The following is a 22,814-nucleotide window of genomic DNA, read 5'->3' as shown; positions in this document are numbered from 1 at the left end:
ACAGCATTTTTGCGTGAAAAATAGCACAAAAGTGACTTGCTGACTTCTAAATCAGTTCCTACTACAGTGCAATATGCATCCATGTGCTACTGCAACTGCCCACGCTGACTGGCCGCCATTCACTGGAATATCATTTCACAGATACACACTTACGCAGCGAGAGACACGTCACTTTATTCACCTTTATTCAGAACAACTGAACTGTTGAATATGAAGGAAAGGTGTGTTGAAAGCAGTGTTCATAAAAATTAATGTGTGTGTGTGTGTGGGGGGGGGGGGGGGGGTTGTAGTGTTGGCGAGACAGCTCGGCTTTTCTAGGATCATTAAAATTAGGAAGTCAAGTCAACAATCGGAACATCTCAACCAGGAGACATATAGACAGTGCACACTGGATTGCTCATCAGCAGTCCAGCTACTGATGAACTTGCTAGCAGCATAACTTGTTATAATCATAACAATATCATTGGCAATATACTTCACACAAACGTCTTCATAATAAAACGTGCTTTCAAAGTCCTGCACCAATACGTCCAGCAGCAGCAGCAGCAGCACATGGCAGGAGCACATGGCAGGAGGGTGTGATGTTGCAGTATTGGCATCACGGTAGTGTGCTGTAGGTGCAAGTCGGCACCGCTTCACCACATAAAACGCTGCAGTCCAGTTTCCGACGGCCATTGGAAGGGCTTGTACATGAACAAATAGATGGTGATGGCATTGACAGCGCAGTACACAAGCAGCTCCAGGACGAGGGACCAGAGACGAGGACGAGGCATGTGCAATCTGCCAAGCACAGCAATGCGATTCATTAGAACTACAAGTACACAAATGAGAGTCCTCCGGCTCGGTAGAGTGCTCAATATTCATTCGAATAGAGCTATGTTACACACGACACAGAGTACCACGCATCATTCGGTGTAACTTAAGGCCGATTCACAATACAACTTCTTGCGACGCGACATGCGACACATGCGACGAGCTGCGACAGCGACACACGGTTCACAATATTCTTCATGTTTGCGACATCCTCATGCACAAGTAGTACTATGCACGTGCACTGAACGTGCACCCAGGGTCGAAACTGTACTCCATTTGTGTATGTCGCTTGTCGCATGTCGCAAAAGTTGAACTTTCTTCAACTTCTGCGACAGGTGCCTTGCGACAGTTTGCGACAGCTCGCGACAGGCAGTTTCTTGTCGCAACTGTCGCAAATCGCGTGTCGCGTCGCAGAAAGTTGTATTGTGAATCGCCCTTTAAAGTTCGCTACACATGCACAAAGCTAGTACCAGCGATGTCATGTCATGTAGCTTCATACACCACTGTACAGTGTAAATAATCGTGTTTCACTCCAGCACCCTAGACGACAAGAGTCCCCAAGAGGCACCGTTTTATTTTAATCATTGTTAACTTGCTCCCCTTCTTCTTTCCTCTTTTCCTTCAATTTTTCATTTTTCTGTTCCTTCTCTATATGTACAATTTTACATCCACTTTGCCACCTCTCAATAAAGATAAACAGGCCGAATGCTGCTGTTTACCCTTTGTCACCTCTCAGCCGGACTAACATAACTAGAAACAGGTCTGATATGCACTCTACCTCTGTCATGTTAATTATGCATGATCCGAGATCTTGCCGAATTGCGGATGATGACGAGACATTCAAGACGTCTGCCCCAAGCTTTTTGGAGATAGTTTCTCCAAAAAAAACCAAAAGAACGAAGCGAATAGCCCAAATGTTCATCACAGGCGGCTTCCTCTCGAGGTGACACGGCTTTCACTGGATCATTTTTCGGGGAGGCCGATCCAACAATGCCTCACCGGGAGGCCATTCGAGTCAGCGCAATTTCAACGGCAACTACTTCGAAGACTTCCGCCCTACGACGGAAACCAATTGAAGTCATACAGTAGTGGACAAAAGTATTTGCCGGGGGGCCAAAAATATAGTTTTATGGTAAATTTGTAGTATTCTGCCGCCCTGTTTTGCTGGTGAAGATTTCTGAAAGTGATTATCATCCCAAGACAATAGGGCTTGAAAGTGCTATGTCACAGCATAGCAACAATTTCAAAAATTCAAAAACTGGATCCACTTGGATCCAGTTTTTGTATGGATCCAAGCACATTTCAAGCGGTCTTACCCACAGCATGGTGATGTAGCCAGTGAAACTGACTGATTTGGCTACTGGGGGTGGGGTTACAACTCGTGGCGAAATAAAAGTCACACCTGCACGCGACATGAGTGGGTTGCTATGCACCCACATACTTAGGCAATAGCGAAGTCACACCTTAGTGGATCCAAAAATAGAAATCTGATGTCAACTTACTACTCCCTGGCCGTTTTGACGTCATCACTTTCAAGCCCTATACACTTGATACAGTTTCCATGGTGAATTAGAGTGGCGGGGAGTGAAAATGCAAGATTCTGTGAATGTTGATTTTCGCAAGAAGCGTGCGGCATGGCTGAAACTTGCTTCCAGGGATGTGGCAGTCCGCTCCCAAACCGCATGGTATTTCTACGAAATCCCTATTTTTCACTAAATTGCACCTCGCACTTCTCACAGTTCTGCACTTTCCTTTTTGGCCCTGGGTATCCAAAAATAGCCTACGGTGTTTTCTCTCAGATTCAACTAGGGTTCACCCGCACCGTACCGTTCTGCTGTGCTTGCATTTTCCCGTGTCCTTTTTCGGCACGCTGCTTACTTCTGAGGCCTTTGTAGCGACCTCGCTGCATGACGTCATCTCTCTCTCTGTGTCTCTCTCTGTCTCTCCTTCGCCATAGTTAGTAGTTGTGTTTATCGTTTTATATTGTGGCGGAGAACTCCCGTTTCCAACAGAACTCAGCATTTTGTTAGAGTAGTCCCCGCAAACTGGTGACCCCGATACTAGGTGTTCAGTGTTAGCCGTCAACGGTTTTTGCCTGCACCTCACGTACACGTTTAGTTTTGCATTTTTGAATTTCGTCTTTCTAGACATCGCCGAGTATGTCGACGACACCATCCCGCACTCCTGGACTTGGGCGAGGTTCCACACCGTCTGCTCTCAGCTCCACCTCTTCTGCCTCTCACACCCTTGCCGCCAGAATGTCTACTCCTGCCGAAGGTACCCCGCATCTGTCGCTGCGGTATCTGTGAAGCTAGCACCCTTCTGGGCACCCGACCCTGAGCTGTGGTTGGCCCAAGCTGAGGCTGCTCCTTCCAGATCAAAGGCATCCCCAAAGAACTGACTATAGAGAGGTTCTGCAAAACGAAAATGTGTACGAACTTTCGCTCTACGTCACGAAGTGAGAAACTTCGCACGAACTTTCGCAACTTTGGACGCGAAACTTGCAGGGAACGCGAAATGAACTTTCGTAGGAAGTTTCGTGAGATTGGGTCATGTTGTACGTGCACTTGGCGCGTGCAAACTACGAAAATGTGCAGAACACAAAGTTCGTGCGAAAATTCGTACACATTTTCGCAAGGCCTGTCGCGAAACTTCGTTCGAATTTTCGTTGTGCAGAACCTCTCTTAAGTTTCAGTATGTGGTAGCGGCTCTGGATTCTCAGGTGGTGTCTGAGGTCCGAGACCTACTCATTCGACCTCCTGCCGCCGACCCGTGCACAGTCCTGAAGCGGGAGCTGACTAATCGCACCTCCGACACAGAGCACAAGCGCCTACAGCAGCTGCTGAGTGCAGAAGACCTCGGCGATCGTAAGCCTACACAGTTCTTGCGCCGGATGGAGCAGCTGCGAGGCACCACTGACATTGATGACATTCTGCTCCGTGAGCTGTTCCTGCAGCGCATGCCCGCACAAGCTTGTGCCATCCCTGCTACCGTGCCTGCCTCTGCACCCCTCGTAGACACAGCAAGACTGGCGGACACTGTCATGGAGCAATTTCAGAGCCAGAGTGCTGTGGACTAATGAGTCCAAGTACAATAATGAAGGCCTCAGATGGCATAAAAGATGTAAGAAGAAAGTCTGGAGAGGCTCTTAACCCCACGTGTCTTCGAGAAACCGTCAAACACGGAGGCGGCGGAATCATTGTCTGGGGCTCGATGTCAGCAGCAGGTGTTGGTTGGATTTACAGTGTCCAGGGTGTCATGAAATCCAACCAATACCTGAAGATCCTGAAGCTGCATATGGTGCCCAGCATGAAGGATCTGTTTGGGAACACCGGCGCTGTCATGCAGGTTCTCACACGCAACGGGAAGACTTCGTGGTAGTAAAATAGATTTGGCAAACAACAAAAGACAACCCTTTCTCTCTTCCTTTCGAAGAGCCGAGCTTGCCGAGCCTCATCGAAAAACAAACTCTGAAAAAGCTCTACACTAGTACGGGATCGGGATTGGGAAAGGACAGTGATGTGATATGAGGGAGTCGTAGTTTTTGGAGCTCTGCGTTGTAAAGTTTTTTGGACCTCTGCGGGCGACTCTATCGCACAATGCTTTGACGGTATGCCGGACAGCATGGAAGGACCACCAGGGGGTCGTCATCTGGAAACCAAGGGCCAATGTTGCCGGTGCAACGGCAATGGCACCTGCCACAAATGCAAATGTGCTAAAGAGAATCGTAAGTGCACGAGCTGCGCGCCAGGACGGAAGTCGAACTGTAAGAACACCGTACGAGAAGAGCCAGCCGTTAGTACCGTACCCAAGCCAGGGGCAGCTCCACCTGAGCAACTCGGATTTGCGTCGCCCAACCGAAGATCGACAACCAACACACACACCGCTCAGAGCACGCCTGTGTCCGGTGCAACCACAGCGGATGACATAGCCTCCGCCGCACTCGCCGCTGCTATGTCGAATGTTTCAAGCTCTCAACAGCTAGCATGGAACTTACTGGAATCCGCGGAGTCAAGCACCAGTTCAGAAGTGTCAACTTGCAAGCATCCTGACAATGTCAGACCTACTAGTACACAGCGTGACACGACAATGAGGCCGGCTACCACAGCTGAGACCCCAGAGTCACTCACGTCTGCTCTGCTTGCGGAGTGCCGACAAGAGACTGTTTCAAATTCTCAACAGCTGGCGTGGGACATATAAGACCAACAGCATGACACTGACCCACGCGAAATCCACACACATGCCCAAGCTGCTGCTGGGCCCACAACAGAAGAGGTTGCCCTACTGGCGAATTTGGAGTTTTCGCAATCCCAGCTTGCAGGGGACCCAGGGATCCACATCCCGCCTAGGGATGAGACCAACCAGGATATGGAGCCCAACGCTGCAGCCGATCTCCCTGACTTCCCTGCTGACATCCGGCAAGACTTCTCACTAGGAACAATGGACAAGGAACTCACAATGACCGCCATCAGGGAAGCCTATGCAGAAGGAATGCACTTCAGGCCCAACACCTTCAGCCCTCCTTGCGGCACTATGGGGAAATCCTTTGTGGCGCAACTCGCCCAATACCTAGCCTGCTTTGGGAATGGCTGAGTCTTTGAGGGAGCCGCCCTGCAGATTGCCATGACGTTCCAACTATTACTGCTCCAGAAGCCACCGGGGGCCAATCCTAACACCTTCACGGATATCCTCCTGCGCCGAATGGAAACATGGAACAGAGGTGACATCTGTGACCTGAGACAAGAATGCCGGACCATCCAGCGGCAGTTGAATTGCGAGTCGGTCACCGGGAGACCCAAGGTACAAGACTCAGCAAGACATTTCGCGTCCCTGGTTACTGATGGGAAAAAACTCGGCTGCGCTACGCCAGCTGGATGGATCAGCCGAGGGTGGTCTTCTCAAGCTTGACGATCAGATTTCCGGGGAAACAGTTCGACAGGTCCTCAAGGCAAAGCATCCTGAGGCAGCCCCCTTGAGCCACGAAGCCCTGATGCAAGGACCCTTCCCCACATCACCCCACCCAGTTAGATTTGAGAAGTTGAACCGAGATGCCATACGCCAGGCAGTTCTACACACAAATGGAGCTGCGGGGCCATCAGGAGTGGACGCTGCCACATGGCACTCGTTATGCACCAGCTTTTCGGATGCTTCGGATGCCTTGTGCGATTCTCTAGCTTGCTGTGCACGCCACCTAGCAACAAAGTATGTCAACCCCTCCTCTCTAGAGGCCAATCTTGCATCTCGGCTTGTGCCCCTGGCCAAAAACCCAGGGGTCAGACCCATTGGAATTGGCGAGGTGATCCGACGTGTGATTGGAAAAGCAATCATGTCAATCATTGGAAATGATATCCAGGAAGCAGCAGGTAGCCAACAACTTTGCGCAGGCCAAGACTGTGGCATTGAGGCCACCATTCACGCCATGATGGATGTATACAACTCTCCGGATGTCGACGGTGTGCTAATGGCTGACGCCAGTAACGCCTTTAACAGCCTCAACCGTGTTGCATGTATCCACAACATCCGCCTGTCATGCTCAGCCCTAGCAACGACTGTCATCAACTGCTACCGCAGCCCCGCCAACTTGCATGTTGGGGGAGAAACCATCCAGTCAAGGGAGGGAACCACGCAGGGTGACCCGCTGGCTATGCCAATTTATGCCATCGGCATCCTCCCCTTGATCACGTCCGTGGCTACTGATGGGGCATGCCAACATTGGTATGCTGATGATGCATCTGCTGGCGGCAAGATGGTGCGACTGAAGGTATGGTGGGATCGTCTCCTGGAACGGGGCCCAGCTTTTGGCTATCAAGCCAATCCCTCAAAGTCAGTCCTCGTAGTCAAACCTGAGTGTCTGGATGAAGCTCGAAGAGTGTTTGCCGGCTCAGGGATCCGCATCACCGGTGAGGGCCATAGATACCTTGGCGCTGCCATCGGCACACCGGAGTACTGCCAGCACTTTGTCCAGAAGAAGTGTGAGGAATGGCTTGCTGAGGTAGCTATCCTCACAGAGTATGCACGCACGCAACCTCAGGCAGCATACAGTGCCTTCACCAGAGGCCTTCAGCACAAGTGGACCTTCATCTGTCGAACACTAGCTGGGGCGGCTGAACAGCTGGGACCCCTGGAACGTCACATCACTACAGAGCTGATCCCAGTGCTGACTGGCCAACACATCGACCAAGAGTACCGCAGCCTCATTGGGTTTCCTTGTCGCCATGGTGGTCTTGGCCTGGCAGATCCTACATCGCTCTCCAGTCAGTACTCGGCTTCTCGGCACATCACTACTGCGCTAGTCCATCAAATGAACACTCAGGTTGGTATCCTGGGAGAGTCATTGGCTGAGGTCAGGGACCGCAAAGGTGAGGTACGGCGTGAGCAGCGAAGGTCGGTGGCCCACCGTGCCATGGAGCTCGCAAATGATGCATCTCCCCCAGTCAAGCGTGCCATGGAGCTTGGCAGCGAGAAAGGAGCCTCAAGCTGGCTTACATGCCGCCCACTAGCACGTCATGGCTTTACCCTGTCCAAGGCCCAGTTTCGTGATGGGCTGGCGCTTCGCTATGGGTGGCACCCGGACCGACTGCCATCAACCTGCTCGTGTGGTGCAGCGTTCACTGTTGCACATGCTCTCTCCTGCGCTACGGGCGGCTTCATCATCATGCGGCACAATGAGGTGAGGGATCTCACGGCGCAGCTGCTCGGTCGTGTGGCGCATGACGTCAACGTGGAGCCAACCCTACAGCCCTTGACCGGGGAGAACTTGCACTATCGCACAGCTGTGCAGGATGACCTGGGTCGGCTGGATGTTATCGTGAGCGGTATCTATGGCGGCCGGTTTGAACGGAGCTACCTGGACGTCCGGGTCTTCAACCCGCACGCTTCATCAAATTGCTCATCATCTGCGGCATCCTGCTACAAGCGACACAAACGTGAGAAGCGCCGGGCCTACGGAGAAAGGGTTCGGCACGTTGAGCGGGCAGGCTTCATCCCTGTGGTTTTCTCGGCACATGGTGGCATGGGCAATTCAGCTATTTCTCTTTACAAGCGCATTGCCTCCATGTTGTCCGAGAAGACTCGTGAAGCCTACTCCTCTGTCATGGCCTGGATTCGTGCCCGGCTGAGCTTCGCCCTCCTGCGTGCAAGTGTTGCCTGTCTTCGGGGTGCCCGCCGACCGATCCACTGCCACCGCCTCGTCTCTGCTTCTGCCGCACTGGCGGTTGCCGAGGCTAGGATTGTGGTCTGATCCGGCTCAGGAGCGGTATTGTGTGGGAACTGAACTATTGTTATCGATTTCACTGTACTACTTTTTCCTCTTTTACGTTTACTTTATACCAGGCGTGGGCCATCCCCTGTACATAGGTGCCATCATTTTTCTTTGTTTCAGCTTCGCGTGTTTATTATTGTGAGAATTATTGGTGGAATTACGGGAATAAAACGGGATCGGGATTCAGCGCAGAGCAAAACATAATTATGAGTAATGACTCATAATTATTTTTTGTTTTATACAATGCATGCAGTGTAGCCGTGAACACTGCGTACTGGTGAACAAAGAATGCAGCAGCTTGGCAGCACGTGACCCGCCGTACCGCAGTACGCGACGGCGTCGCGGCTTACAAATGAAAGGAAACAATGCGAGAAAAGACAAAACGAAAATTCATGTCCCTTTGTCAAAACAGAAACAAACAAAATGCGACCAAGAATCATTTTGAGAGTCAACGTCAATACTCTTGTGCAGTTGTGCAAATTCTTGTCTTGCACTGTGCAACGCAAGAAACAAACAACCCACGAAATGACTCGTGAACTAAAGGCTAAATCACTACATGTACGCGAAATTGCGTTCCAAAATAAACTGAATTTCTGAGACATTTCATATTTCACATCCTGAGAGAAATATTGAATAAATAGTAAATAGTACGAAGTAGTGGTTGCGAATTCGGCGATGATTTGTAAGAAAGGGTTTGCTCCCCACACCGGAGCTCGCGCTATTCCGCCGACTTTACTTGACTCGACTACTTTACTCGACATCTGTCTCACCGTCCAGGAGCGACACTGACTCACGCTGCTATCTGGTGTTCACGAGGTGTTTGTCGCGCTGGAAACGGAGCGTCTCTGTAAGTTTGTATCCCTGGTGATGTTTGTGCCTGGATAGCACTATATAAGTGGTGCTCTTCAGGCACAATCTTCCTCAGCCTACTCAAGCTCAACTGATGAGGGGTGAATTCCCCGAAACACTGTGTATTGAGCAGGGAGTGGTGCTTTCTTGCAGGTTTGCCGAGTAGAATGTTCGATGGACTTCTCGTGTGCTCTGGATGGCAGTCGTGAGTCAGTCAAGTGTCAAGTAAAGTCGGCGGAATAGCGCGAGCTCCGGTGTGGGGAGCAAACCCTTTCTTACAAATAGTAAATACATCATAAAAAAAACACATGGCCACGACGGCCTTCCCTACAGGCGCCATCTTCCAGCAGGACAACGATCCCAAGCACATTGCGAAGGTGACGCAGTACTGGCTGGAAAAGCAACCGTTTGAGGTGATGGTATGGCCGCCACAGAGCCCAGATCTCAACCCAATTGAGAACCTGTGGGAGATCCTCAACCAACAGAGAGAGACAGGACTCGCTATTTCCGCAATGATGATGAGCTCTGGGTCGAATGCCAGGAGATGTGGGCAAGATCATCCCTGACCTTTGCAGAAGGCTTGTCGAGTCGATGCCTTTGGAACGGGTGGCGAGGATTGCACTTTCACTTCTTGGAGAGAACTGGCGCAACTAAAAGAGTGATGCGGGCTGATGATGGCGAGTATCTCGATATAAGAATTATTTGGTTGTCAACCGAATAATTATTATATTGGCACAAACCTTACCTGAGTATGTGCATTCCCAAACCAGGCCCAAGCACTTACCGAAGGAGAAGATACGGGACAATGAAATAGCGCAGCTCAAGCAGTTTCTGGGGAATGCACACTGCAGCAGTTGCCAGAAGGTACACTAACAGCCTGCAGGCAAGTAAGGAGAACGACAGAAGACAAAGTACTGGGTTCTTCCAAAATCATGTCGATCCACAGTGAATCCCAGTGATATTTCGGTGACATGATCTCGTCCTGGACAGTGTATCATGCTGAATGGGTAAGAAACAAGGAAATCCAAGTATCAGGCATTGATTTTACCCCAAATCTCGATCTTTTGCTCCGATTTTGCCGGCAATTTCTGCTTTTTCAATTCGTTGATATTTATAAGTAAAAGTGGGGAGGAAGCTGAGACGCTCCCTTCCTCCTTTATTCCCAATCGAACTCGCGCACGTCCACCGAAACTGGGTGACTACGCCCTACTAGATGGGGATTTGTATGCAGAATGTCACTAAAAGCGCCATTTTGTTCTAGCACGGATGACCGCGATTGGCCCATATGTCTTTTGGACGCTGAGTCGACTGGCTTTGGTCCGAAAAGGTTGCGATGCAGCATTCGGGCCTTATTCCCAATCGAACATGGTTGAACAAGCTGTCACGTGCTCCTGGGTATACCAGTCACCTGGTCACTGTGCCTGGAGGGTACAACTTACAGCCTGTTTGGGTGCATTCCTGTCACTCGAGTTGAACCTTGGTGTGAAAGGTGTAGTATCTGTACGTAGTACTGTAAATTCTTGACCTAGTGTCACATATTTGGAGTTTCGAGTAGATACAACGCAAATGAATCCATTAAGTCCGGCTCTGTAAGGTGGGTTGACTAGATTCGAATCTGTGGGAGCGGGATCCGGATTCGTACAACCAAACATGTGTAAATTAGGCGAATCCGGATCCGGCCTAGGCCCAGACAGAGTGCCGGCAGAATCTGTCTGGGCCTAGGTCAAGAATTTACAGTACTACGTACAGATACCACGGAATAGTAAGGGATGAGCTATAGCAATGCGGTTACTGAGGTCTTGAAACAGATTACCAGTTGTGCACATTCGATTGCATTCGTCCGATCAAAGTGATCTGGTTGGCGGGGATCGGGATCCAGCTTCCACAATCAAATGCAGCCCATGCTGATCACGGCAGAATAGAGCTGTCTAAAGGTTGGACCAACAGTCATTTTCTTGGGTCACGTGCGAGAAATTGTTGAATCGCTGGTGAACAGGCTAAGCCCAGTTCACGTTCACTTTGTATGGGAATGGATGCATGGAAGTGAAAGAAGCACTAGAATGGTGCTCAACTTGATGGCAGACACTCGTGTTGAGTCAGAGCAGTTGCCAGGAAGCCCTTCCATGGCTTGGGCGAAAAAGAACAAGATTCACAATCGCTCCAAGCGCTGGTGAAGACGAACCTGTTACATTTCGTATACCGTATATTCTCTATTATAAGCACCGTGCTTATATTTTTTCAACACCCCTCTACCCCGTGCTTATACTGGAGACCGCGCTTATATTGGAGACCGTGCTTATATTTTTTCAACCAATACATCCATACAGAGCAAGAAGAAATACATGCTAGATACCATGCATGCCGCATTGATTTCCAACAAGACCGTGCTTATAATAGAGACCGTGCTTATAATGTTTCGAAAGGTGCTCACAGTGTGCTAGTATTAGAGACTGTGCTAGTAATAGAGACCTGTGCTTATAATAGAGAATATACGGTACTTTTCAATGTGTTTTGACATGCGACCTGTTCACCACAATCTTGGGGTGAGCGCCGGTGGCGGGAACGGCACCCCGTCCTTGAAAAAGCTGTAATTATAGGTGCCCCCCAGCAAGGAAAAAAAAGAACGCAAAAAAGCTATGCGTGTGCAGGGTTCTAGCCAGGTCAAAATAGTAGGGGGGGGGGGGGGGGGGCAGGGAAAACAGTTACCCCGTAACCTATTTTTCCATTTTCAAAATAACTGTCTTGCAATGCGAAATGCAGCGTATGAGGCGAACACCTAACTTCACCGCAGACAAATGTGCCTTTATGAATCCTCTAGTGCTAAATATCAACTGAATTTTCGTTGAATGGCACGAAAAAACACAAAAATCGGAAAATGAGTAGGGGCGGTACTGTTTCACAGGGGGGGGGGGGGGGGGGGGGCGGCAAACAGAGTAGGGGCTGTGCCCCCTACCTTTGGCGAGAAGTTAGAACCCTGGTGTGTGTGTGGGAGGGGGGGGGGGGGGGGGGAAGAGAGTCGGGAGTCAAAAAAAGCACTTACCATGCAGGCCGTTTCCCATGATGTAGACCTGAAGCAAACAAACAGAACAGACTCAGAGTTAGAGAGTAGCAGTACACCAAAGATAGCCAGATCCAAAAAATACCCTCACCACACCACACACACACACACGCACGCACACACACACACTTGTACTTGCACTTGTTGCTCACTGCCAAAACTGGTCACATGGGTCTCCCCGGGAGAGGGGAGAGAAACTCAAAAGGAATCTTGGAAAGATGACTCAATAGGCAATAGAACCGCCCAACGGCCGACACCCCCTGAAATCCCCAAAACTCTGGGTGGACTTGAAAATGATCCCACTTATGGGCTCACCACACCTCAGTAAGTGGGTGAGGACAAGGTGCAGAAAAAGGATTGATGGCACACACACACACACACATACACACACACCACACACACACACACACACACACCACACACACACACTTGTACTTGTACTTGCTCACTGCCAAAACTGGTCACGTGGGTCTCCCCGGGAGAGGGGAGAGAGACTCAAAAGGAATCTTGGAAAGATGACTCAATTGGCCATTGAACCCCCAACGGCCGACACCCCCTGAAATCCCCAAACTAGGGTGGACTTGAAATGATCCCACTTATGGGCTCACCACACCTCAGTAAGTGGGTGAGGACAAGGTGCAGAAAAAGGATTGACGGCATCAGGGTATCCGTCCCGGGATCCAACTGCAGGTACCCCTGCCCCCAGTGAAGGTAATACTTGGTACTAGTGTGGGTGGCTAAATCAGTATGGATCTGATATAAGCTTCACTAGCACCATTGATTACACAAGAGTTAATCTAGCCAGAAGCAGTCCATGGTTAACAGGTATGTATACTTCAAATAGAAAGTATATGAACCCTGAAACCAACAAAGGTGGTAGGTACAACAGCGGCGGATCCAGCGATCTCTACAGGGGGGTTCCAGTGTAGTCAAAACTGAATAGCTGATACATGTACATGTACTTGCATATGCTTTCCAGTAGTACATTTACTAGTCATGTACGACATTTAGGGGGTTCCACGGAACCCCTGGAACCCCTCCTGGATCCGCCCCTGTACAACAATACACCTTCAAGCAGCCGAGCCCGTTGGCAACAGGCCCAACACTATCTGGCATAAGTGTACCCACCAACCGAACTAGCTGGCGCACACACACACACACACACACACACACACACACACACACACACACACACACACACACACACACACGTGTGAAAACATGCAACAGACAAACTAGCCCAGCATTGGACACAGTAGACTTACGAAGGGAACTGAACAGTGTTAGCATGCACAGCAGACATAGGGGCACCAAAGATATCCGCTGAACAGCTGGCCTGCAGGGCAACACACACAGTACAGTGTACACAAGACAATCAAAATCGCCCGCACCACATGGCTATTGGCACTACGTCATCGTGATTGTGGAATAATAATAAAATAATACTACAGATCTGATAGTAATGGGCCTTTAAAAACTGAGAGGTGACCACAGATGCATGCATATACGAGCCCGTGCGTGCGTGCAAACACTAACATGCACAAGAAGTACATGCATGCAGCTGAGGCAGCGTGCCCCGTCACATTGCTTACAACACAATCTATGTGTATGCATTCTTATTCCATGGAGTGCGGAGTTTTGTACGGACGGATAGTTGAACACCTAGCATGATAGGTTCAAGTTCCATTAGAATCACGTTCTCACAACATCCCCCCCCCCCCCCCCCCAGTACATGTACATGTACTCAAAAACTGAAATGGAAAACATCATGGCTCTAGTCTACATCCAATACAGTCATTATTGTTCAATGAGCATCGAAGCAGTGATTGCACAGCACGTACCCAAGTATCTTCTTCCACAAATAGAATGTGTAGTGTCTGTTGTCAGCGAGCAGGTATTGATGAACAACACTGCACACACACACACACACACACACACACACACACACACACACACACACACACACACACACACACACACACACACACACACACACACACACACACACACACACACACACACACACACACACACACACACACACACACACACACACACACACACACATATTACATTACAATATATTTTCAAGGATTCTCCAGAGCCAAATGGATGCCTATCAAAGGGAGTCTCCTGGGGAAAGGAAGTGATGGAGGCTGTTATTAGAGAGGGAGACCAGCACAGTGAAGCAAAGCATATCCATCCAGCAACGACAAGAGGAATGAAGCACAGCATAATCATCAGAGAATGACACGGAGAATTCAGCAATTGGTACGATTGCTCAACCCCGCCATAAAATCAGTATTCCGAAGATGAAGCACAATCTCAGAGTGTGGCAGTACAAAGCAAGTTCGGATTGACGGCCATTCATCAGTTTGGGATTCATCGTGTCGATATATACAACTTACAAACAGTCTGTACAAGACATGATGACTGGGTTGTAGATCTACTACTAGCAACTTCAAAGTAGCTACCTGTATATCAATGCATTCCCAACCTTACTCCAACAAAACCAGGCTACTGTGTAATTGAAATGGTTCAACTGATTGCAATGCGGGCAGGCCAATGATCACGGATTGTCAGCACGCGTGCATTTGACTTCATCTATGCAAATACAACGGTGTCAACCCCACATGCATATTCATATGCAAAACGTATACTAGTACTAAAAAACAGTCAGAGGAGCAGCGGGTGGATATCGTCTAGCATCTAGTGCAGGCATGGCATGGTGCCAAAGCACAGTGTCAGGCTAGGAACATCAATAACCTACATGTACTCACCTTCCTTTCGTCAGCATAGCGAACATACCAGAGATGAAGAAGATGAGAAGATACGGCCTACAAGTACACCAAAACCAATACAATAATATTACATCATCAACTAGTCTGATCACTAGAATGACAACACGACTACAAGCATGCATCCTGCACCTGTGCATCCAATCCACACTTGGTCGCCACACTCAATTGCTGTGTGACAGCAAGCACACAGCAAAAGAACTAGTGAGCAATTTGCCAAACTCATCGCTTAGAGTCGTCGTCGTCGGATGCATCACTTACTGTTTTATCATCTCCCACAGTGAGCCCAGTGTTCCGTATATTCTGCAAGGAAAGGACGTTTTACATACATCAACACACTAGAATTAAGAATCGTATAAGCGGCATATGTGAGCGGAAAGGGATGGCTCAATGGCAAATGCTGGGAGCGTTCAGTCACTCACCATAGTCTAATACGTACAGAAACAGAATACAAGTTCCATGCAGTTCACAAAGTGAGAAGGTCTTACACGTCACGGCGAAGAAAATGACCAAATGCGAAGGCAGCAGACAGTCTGAAAAAGAACAAGACGACAATAAATTATCACTAAATCATACAAAAATGCACTCATGAGGAGTTTGGGAAGTCATGATCTGGAATGTGCTACTCTATGGAAGAGACAGAAGCAAAAGCATTCCTGAAACCAACCGATGGAAACGAGCTGCTACTGTAATGACCATCACATTTCGGATAATGGAGGTGTTCCGTTAACACAGGTGGGACTATACAACGAAATTGCAAAAAGCAGCAGCAGCAGCCACAGCAGGGTGGCTAACGATAGGGGTGCTGGGGATTATGTATGAGGCAGAGGGATGTCAGTTATCAATATACCACAATCATGTTATGATGAAACTTGAAGAAGGCTGCAGCTGGGCCTACACGGCCAGGCTGTGTGACTTACAATAAGAAGTAGCATAACTGGGCAGCATGAATTGAGACTTGATGATTGGATCTGTCCCCTTGAGAAACAAGAATCAAGACACCAGTCCACACGTCAAGAAAACCCCGGACCCACCAGCCTGATGTGAAGATCTGGCTGACTGAATCCCACAGATCAGCAAAGAAAGCGATAAGGGGGGAAACAGATGACGGATACACTATACTAGCCACAGCAATACACTATACTAGCCACAGCAACACACTATACTAGCCACAGCAACACACTATACTAGCCACAGCAACACACTATACTAGCCACAGCAACACACTATACTAGCCACAGCAACACACTATACTAGCCACAGCAACACACTATACTAGCCACAGCAAGAAGCACCTACACCACCTAAGTAATGAGTGGTTTCTCACAACATGGTGAATTGAATATGCACAGCTCAATGAATTGAGAACAACCACCCCGATTGCCATGAAACTCAGAGTTATGACAAACAATGTTTCCCTCCATTGTGAACTGGTGTGAGACCAATCCTACTGTAGTTCTCAGTGCAGGAACATGAAGATTCCAGGAAAAGAGATGCACAGTGTCCTCCCTGATTCCCTGGTCATGTACAGCTGACCCCTCACAAGTCAATGAGAATCCATGGCTGGATCCATAAAATAATCAATATCCTCGTACACTCTTTCAGCACACTTCTCTTTGTCTGCTTGTACATGCAAATTCATACACTCAATTACTTCATACGGCTATTGTGTGTTTCGTTTCTTTTTGTACGTGGACATTCATACGCCCTCGCTTGCTTTCACTATAAAAAGGCCAGGTTCGCCCCTTGTAATTATTCTGAGGATGGGTGACTGGCCCGAAACGTCAATAACGTTTTCCACATCACAATAAAGAAATTGTAATGCAGCCCATGCGCAGATTGTGAATAGCAAATGGATAGAGCGGTTGTCAGTTGACAACCCCCCCCCCCCCCATTTCTATATAATGGAGTTGTGTGATGTCCACGTTTCTTAGTATCCTCGTACATGCACATGTAATCAGAATAGGCGATTTTCCCTGCTCACACAACACTCAATACCCCAAGGCAGAGCTTTGCAACACAAAACGTCAGAGTGATTTGTTACCTGCAGTGGCAGTTGCAGATAATAAATCGTTCTGACTGCTGGGGTACCCGCATAAATGCATAAAAGGCACATACAGGTACATGTAGCATTGTTCAGTTCTTTGCCATTTTGCCATGCCTTACCAACAACTATGCCATCATTGTAGAAGACAAACGCGACAAATCCCAGCAGAACGGGTATGTATGGCCACAGTGAGAAGACGAGCGAGGGTAAGTGACGAACAGCCTCGGGTAGTAAGTACAGCAGTGCCTTGCCACTTTTGGACACTAGCACGCAGAGAGCATAACATACACACACACACACACGCACGCACGCACGCACGCACACACGCACACACACACACACACATGCACATACACACACAACAGATACTCTATCAAAATCAGCAATGCCTCGGTGTTTTCTTTTGACAACCCCAGCATGAGGGGCCATGAATGGTATGACTGCCGGCACACAGCTCAAAATCACCACACTCATTTGTTCAAGTTGACTAAAATCACCACATCCCTAGCTAGGTCACTGGTGGGCAACTGAGAATGGAAGAAGTCGCTGTTCACTGTAATGCAACTCGCTATGAAAGCACATATGAATACATGCTATACTTGCTTCATGCGCAATTTCTAAATAGAAAAAGTCACCCAGACGCATACCAGATGAAAATGTCTTGGACTTCCCTTCCAGAATTCTACAAGCACAATTCACAGGAAAGAAAATGCAATCCGTATAATTTAGATCAAATTCAATGCACTAGTGTTGGGAGTGTTTTTGAAAAGCTATGGCGGGTGAAGTATTCATCATAGACGTAAAGCTATATGACAGTGCATTGTTGCATGATTTTCACACCACGCCAGACTAATGTTTTCAGGATCACCATTTTTATTGCCAGAGGCATTGTTCTTGCAGACACTCCAGACCAGTCATGATAACAAGAGTACATGAAATCCAAAGTGTTCAGCTCAAAATGGGTTGCTGTCACGGTGAAATCCCCCTATCCCCCCCCCCCCCCCCCCCCACACACACACACTTACTTTACTTACTATCACCACCCACCCATTCCCAAAGCATGCCACGAGGTGAGGAACAATGTACAAAACTACAAGTACCAAACATCCAACAATGCATGAAAAGCGTGCGTGGACGATTGAAGTTCAGCATGAGCTCACCTCAATGCGGAGATCGCAGCTGCAAAGCCGACCCAGACAACATTCGTTTGGCGACAACAGATACTAAAAGCGCCAGCCTGTCAGAGCCAAGACAATACACAAACACATACAAAACAGTACACATCGAATAAAGTCTTGGTAGCAGGACGTAGAACTGGAAAACAAACTCAATCTAAGGCCACAGTAGAGTAAAGCCTGTCTTTTCCGGACGCCCCTGGCGCAGCGGAATCTATCCTGATACGACAGGATTTCTCTTGATACAGGAAGGCATGCGCTGCCCACAATATGCATTTCAAATTGATCTGCATGACGGCATCTTTGGTTCTACACCTCAACCAAGTCAATATGTTTCTTTATGTACATGAACGAGGTTAACAGACATTGTTATCGGGGCTTCTGGTAGGTACATGTAGCTAGCACTAGTACTACGCGCATGCATGTATACACAGCGCAGTTGTCATCAGGTAGGTGTTTGGTTGCTCACTAGGAATACACGATGATACCCATGGTCAGTAATCCCCAAAATTCTACTCTCTAATGCCTCCCGCAATTTGCCCGCTTGCACTGATACAGTGAATCGAGTTGTGAAATATGCAGTGCTGAGGGAAAGAGCATGCCTGCTCAACATTTTCTCATAAGTTACGAAGCTGCAGGATGCCTTACCCGGGCAGTCACCCCTACTACGAACAAGGTTCAGGAGGAATTCAAATCCAACTCAAGATAGTGCAAACACACAGGTACACAAAGCTAGGTTGCTTTCTTTATACATGTACTTTGATCCAGATTGGAAAACAGGAAAATCCAATGCAATAGCCTCGTTCTCAGTGCAAGTACTTCTTGCACACAGGGCATGCAGCAATAAAAGGTCCCCATCACCATCAACACAGCACGCACGCACACACAAACACACAGTATGCCTCTAGCACGCTTACAAGGGCGGCAAGGAAATGGAAGTTGCGACACGATAACCAGTAGCATGTTAGAACCATGAGCGTCGAAAGCACGTCCGTGTAGTACAGGAACGAGAAGAAGTAAAGAACGGGAAAGAACGACAGTACAAACCCTGACAGCTGATCAACTGCAGCACACAACACACCACAAATGCACACACAAACACAAACACGGCGCTCAAACTGGATGCCCAACTCTCCGAGTGACCATTACACAAGTCAACTACACCTCTCATTTCACTGAACTTTCAATGGCTGAATGGTCCAGTGATCAGGGCACTTCCATGTGATATCACTTGGGGAATATAGGAGACAAAAAAAAAGTTTCCTTTATTAAATACAGCCAGCCAGTATTATTTAGTGGGCAACTACCCTTACCCATAGGCTATGATCGTTTGGTCGGATCCGGATCCAGATCTCAGATCTCAGATCCGGATCCATATCTCAGATCTCAGATCCAGATCTCAGATCCGTTGCATCCTTCAGAATCAACCGATCCGGATTCGACCAATCGATCACTGCAGATCCAGTGGGATCTGACGGATCTGGATCTGGATCCGTCCAAACAATCACGGCCTTAGTTCGATTTGTAATTCCTCTTGTTTGTCTTCCAGCTCTCAGTCTCCAGATCTTTCATTGTAGATCGCGGAGACTCACATTTGTTGGTTTTCTTCGACTCTTCCTGTTATGACTCATCCATACTCACATCTACCTCAAATTGGAACAAGCTCACTTCAGCAATAACGGTTGTGTGATGACACGTTGTCACTCTAAACCAGGAAGTAGTATAATAGTGTATTATACTACTCCCTGCTCTATACTAGCACTGCGTGTCCGGTTTGCCACTCACTACAAACTGACCATTCAAATCTCAGTTGCCATTCAAGGCAAAGCTAGCCCTGGTTCCCACCCTATGCAATCCATATGCGATACCCCATTCCCATAACCTCCATTTGTTGCATGGTGGGTTCCGGACACAGGGGCGTCGGAAGGAGGTAGAAAGTGGTACGGCTCGACAGTCAGAGGGGGTCCGGGGGAAACGTCCCCCGGGAAATGTTTTTCAAAGAACACTCAAAATACCCACGCAGTTCCGTAGTCGACAGTCTAGTCACGCGTTACACGGTGCAGTGACCTGACTGGTGCACCGGTAACGGACCGCGGTTCACGATCACGTGTGGTCATGTACAAACTCGATACCCCCATTTTTTACACCGGATTTGGACGTTCCGCGTGGACCACCTGGAGCCAAAAGTGGTACGGCTCGAGCCGTACCAGTCGTACCGCTTCCGACGCCCTTGGGACATCGTACTAAGTTAGGATGGCTCCAAAAAGTATAGGTGCTCGTAAAGCACGGATCAGCCACACTAATGGAACATTGAAGTACAGCAAAACCTGTCAAGGCGGCCACTTTGATAAGGCGACCACCTGTCCTAGACACCCACTACAGCTAAGACCAAAGGGTGTCTTTTCCAGCCAAATGGCCCCGGAAAAGGAGACCACCAATACACGGGACCACACTGGGATGGTCCTTTGAGCGGTCAACTTAGACAGGTCTTACTGTACATGTACATGATATCCACATAGAAGACACGGTAACAGCAACCGCAGTGTCTTGTATTAAAGCCTGTCCCATATTGAAGCCTGTCTTGAATAGAATCCTGATTTTCAAGATACACGGTCGACACATAAGCCTGGTTTTAGTGTTGACATACATAGAAATACCTGTCTTGTATAGAGGCCTGTCTTATAATTATAATAGAAGCCTGCGAAATTACCCCAACAATGCCATATAAGCCGCGGCCTATATAGTTTATACACGACTTTACGGTATATTACCAAATGAAGGCTTTGGCTTCACATCGGTGCTAACTTGAAGAGCTGAGGCGAGCTGAATCAAAACAAACGCTGTTGCTCCGGACAGCAGTGAGTTGAAGGCACTGGATGGGAAACCAAGAAGATAATATACTGTAGTGGTTAAACCAGACATGCATTCTTCGAACGAGTATTTTTTAAATCTATTGAACAATTCAAGCCCTCGACGAACGGATCTATATTTTATCCAACACATACAGGCCTAGGGAGTGCAGTGAGTGGAAACTGACAACAAGTCGCGAGCTTACAGCTACTTCACTCATACTGCAGTGCGTCAACGGCACCACGAGTGCTGCAGACTCACCGGATGTGAGCAGGATCTTGCACACAGTAGCTTCACATGTCAGGCACTGCAGCTGTCTGCATGCGAGAATGCATTCAGTGCATGTCAAAGGACAGACCATACCTTCGCTAGTATCGCTACCGACACCGATCGCCCAGCACATCAAAATTGCTTAACTACACTAGCAGACCAAACGTTGCTGGGACATGCTCAACATACACAAATGTCTGGGAAACGTGGTTACACAAATATCACTGTCAGAAATAGCAGCAATGTGGATTCTACCATGAACATTTCCGAAGCCTTTCATTATCACACTCACCGCAACCAGGCAGTGGAGCACAAAGATGTCACAGGCAGGCCGGAGAAAATGGACACGATGCGAAGAAACCCATTTGATAGGATGTACCTAACAAGAGCACACCATGCCAGAGAAGGAGAAGAAGTCAGCTGCCAGTGAAACTGTGGGATTTTTCATGTTGCACATGGAACGTTTGACCGGAGAGAGAGAGAGAGAGAGAGAGAGAGAGAGAGAGAGAGAGAGAGAGAGAGAGAGAGAGAGAGAGAGAGAGAGAGAGAGAGAGAGAGAGAGAGAGAGAGAGAGAGAGAGAGAGAGAGAGAGAGAGAGAGAGAGAGAGAGAGAGAGAGAGAGAGAGAGAGAGAGAGAGAGAGAGAGAGAGAGAGAGAGAGAGAGAGAGAGAGAGAGAGAGAGAGAGAGAGAGAGAGAGAGAGAGAGAGAGAGAGAGAGAGAGAGAGAGAGAGAGAGAGAGAGAGAGCCATTATGTCTTTCAGCGTATTTTGAATGAGTTTATGGCTGCCCAAGGTTCTGAATAACCTGGATATTGTTGTTAAACACTAGAAGGGTTAAGTGGATTGTGAAATGAGTGCACCGCGTGTTCACACCGTTATATCACGTCTGACTAGGGACGAACTAGATGGACATACCGGACCAGGCCAGTACAGTACAGCTTTGGGGTGCAGATATAAGTCAGCCCACTCGCGACGCGCCCATGTTACAACCACCAAGCCTCTCTCTCACTCTGTCTCTGTCTCTTTGTCTCTGTCTCTCTCTGCCTCTCTCTCTCTCTCTCTCTCTCTCTCTCTCTCTCTCTCTCTCTCTCTCTCTCTCTCTCTCTCTCTCTCTCTCTCTCTCTCTCTCTCTCTCTCTCTCTCTCTCTCTCTCTCTCTCTCTCTCTCTCTCTCTCTCTCTCTCTCTCTCTCTCTAAATGGATAGTTCATGAACTGGTCTGATATACGCACACGTGAATGATTGTACTCGATCAGATACTAAATTCATGTTCAGTCTGCCTAATTGTGCACACCAAGCATCCAGCAGAGAAATCCAGTGATCTGATCATTCAAGGCCGCAAACACTCACAAGCCAGGGAGTGTGGTAATCATCGGATCCCAACTGCTCCAATTACCATGACAGTATTGCACAGTCTGAGGAACGTGAAAGATCTCATCCTAATGACCAGTAAAGTTCAAAGGAGATAGATAATTGTCTTCAAATACTAATCTGCAGCCAATATTCGACATCAACACCACACCCACCATGTAAGGCGTAGGCTGAACATTATGAATTGCAGCTAATATACACGCATTGACCGTCAAGGAAACGGTAACAAAGACCAAAGAGATCATCCTTCTTTATCTCCTAGTCCTAGTAATTACCCAAACATGCTACATTTGTAGACGATTTGCTTCTGAACATTTCAAATCC

The 22,814-nt window shown here is 48.3% G+C and overlaps 1 protein-coding gene across 1 annotated transcript; it reads right to left on the bottom strand.

Moving 5' to 3' along the window:
* Positions 1 to 88: 88 nt before the first annotated feature.
* LOC135806197 (putative Dol-P-Glc:Glc(2)Man(9)GlcNAc(2)-PP-Dol alpha-1,2-glucosyltransferase) lies at positions 89 to 22,805 on the bottom strand. Its single transcript, XM_065320352.1, has 17 exons — positions 22,646 to 22,805; positions 22,470 to 22,558; positions 21,414 to 21,500; positions 20,773 to 20,873; positions 18,919 to 19,064; positions 17,987 to 18,063; positions 17,474 to 17,508; positions 16,946 to 17,089; positions 15,700 to 15,757; positions 15,268 to 15,312; positions 15,041 to 15,082; positions 14,762 to 14,818; positions 13,823 to 13,891; positions 13,247 to 13,317; positions 11,964 to 11,991; positions 9,708 to 9,800; positions 89 to 780 (listed from the first exon to the last, which is right to left on the bottom strand). The coding sequence occupies exons 1-17, from the start codon at positions 22,733 to 22,735 to the stop codon at positions 636 to 638; spliced, it is 1,377 nt and encodes a 458-aa protein (XP_065176424.1). The 5' UTR covers positions 22,736 to 22,805; the 3' UTR covers positions 89 to 635.
* Between the last annotated feature and the right edge of the window lie 9 nt (positions 22,806 to 22,814).

Source organism: Sycon ciliatum, chromosome 1 (assembly GCF_964019385.1).
Source record: "Sycon ciliatum chromosome 1, ocSycCili1.1, whole genome shotgun sequence".
Classification (NCBI taxonomy): Eukaryota; Metazoa; Porifera; class Calcarea; order Leucosolenida; family Sycettidae; genus Sycon; species Sycon ciliatum.
The sequence above is the reverse complement of the archived record's forward strand: the minus strand, read 5'-3'. Positions and strand labels throughout refer to the sequence as shown.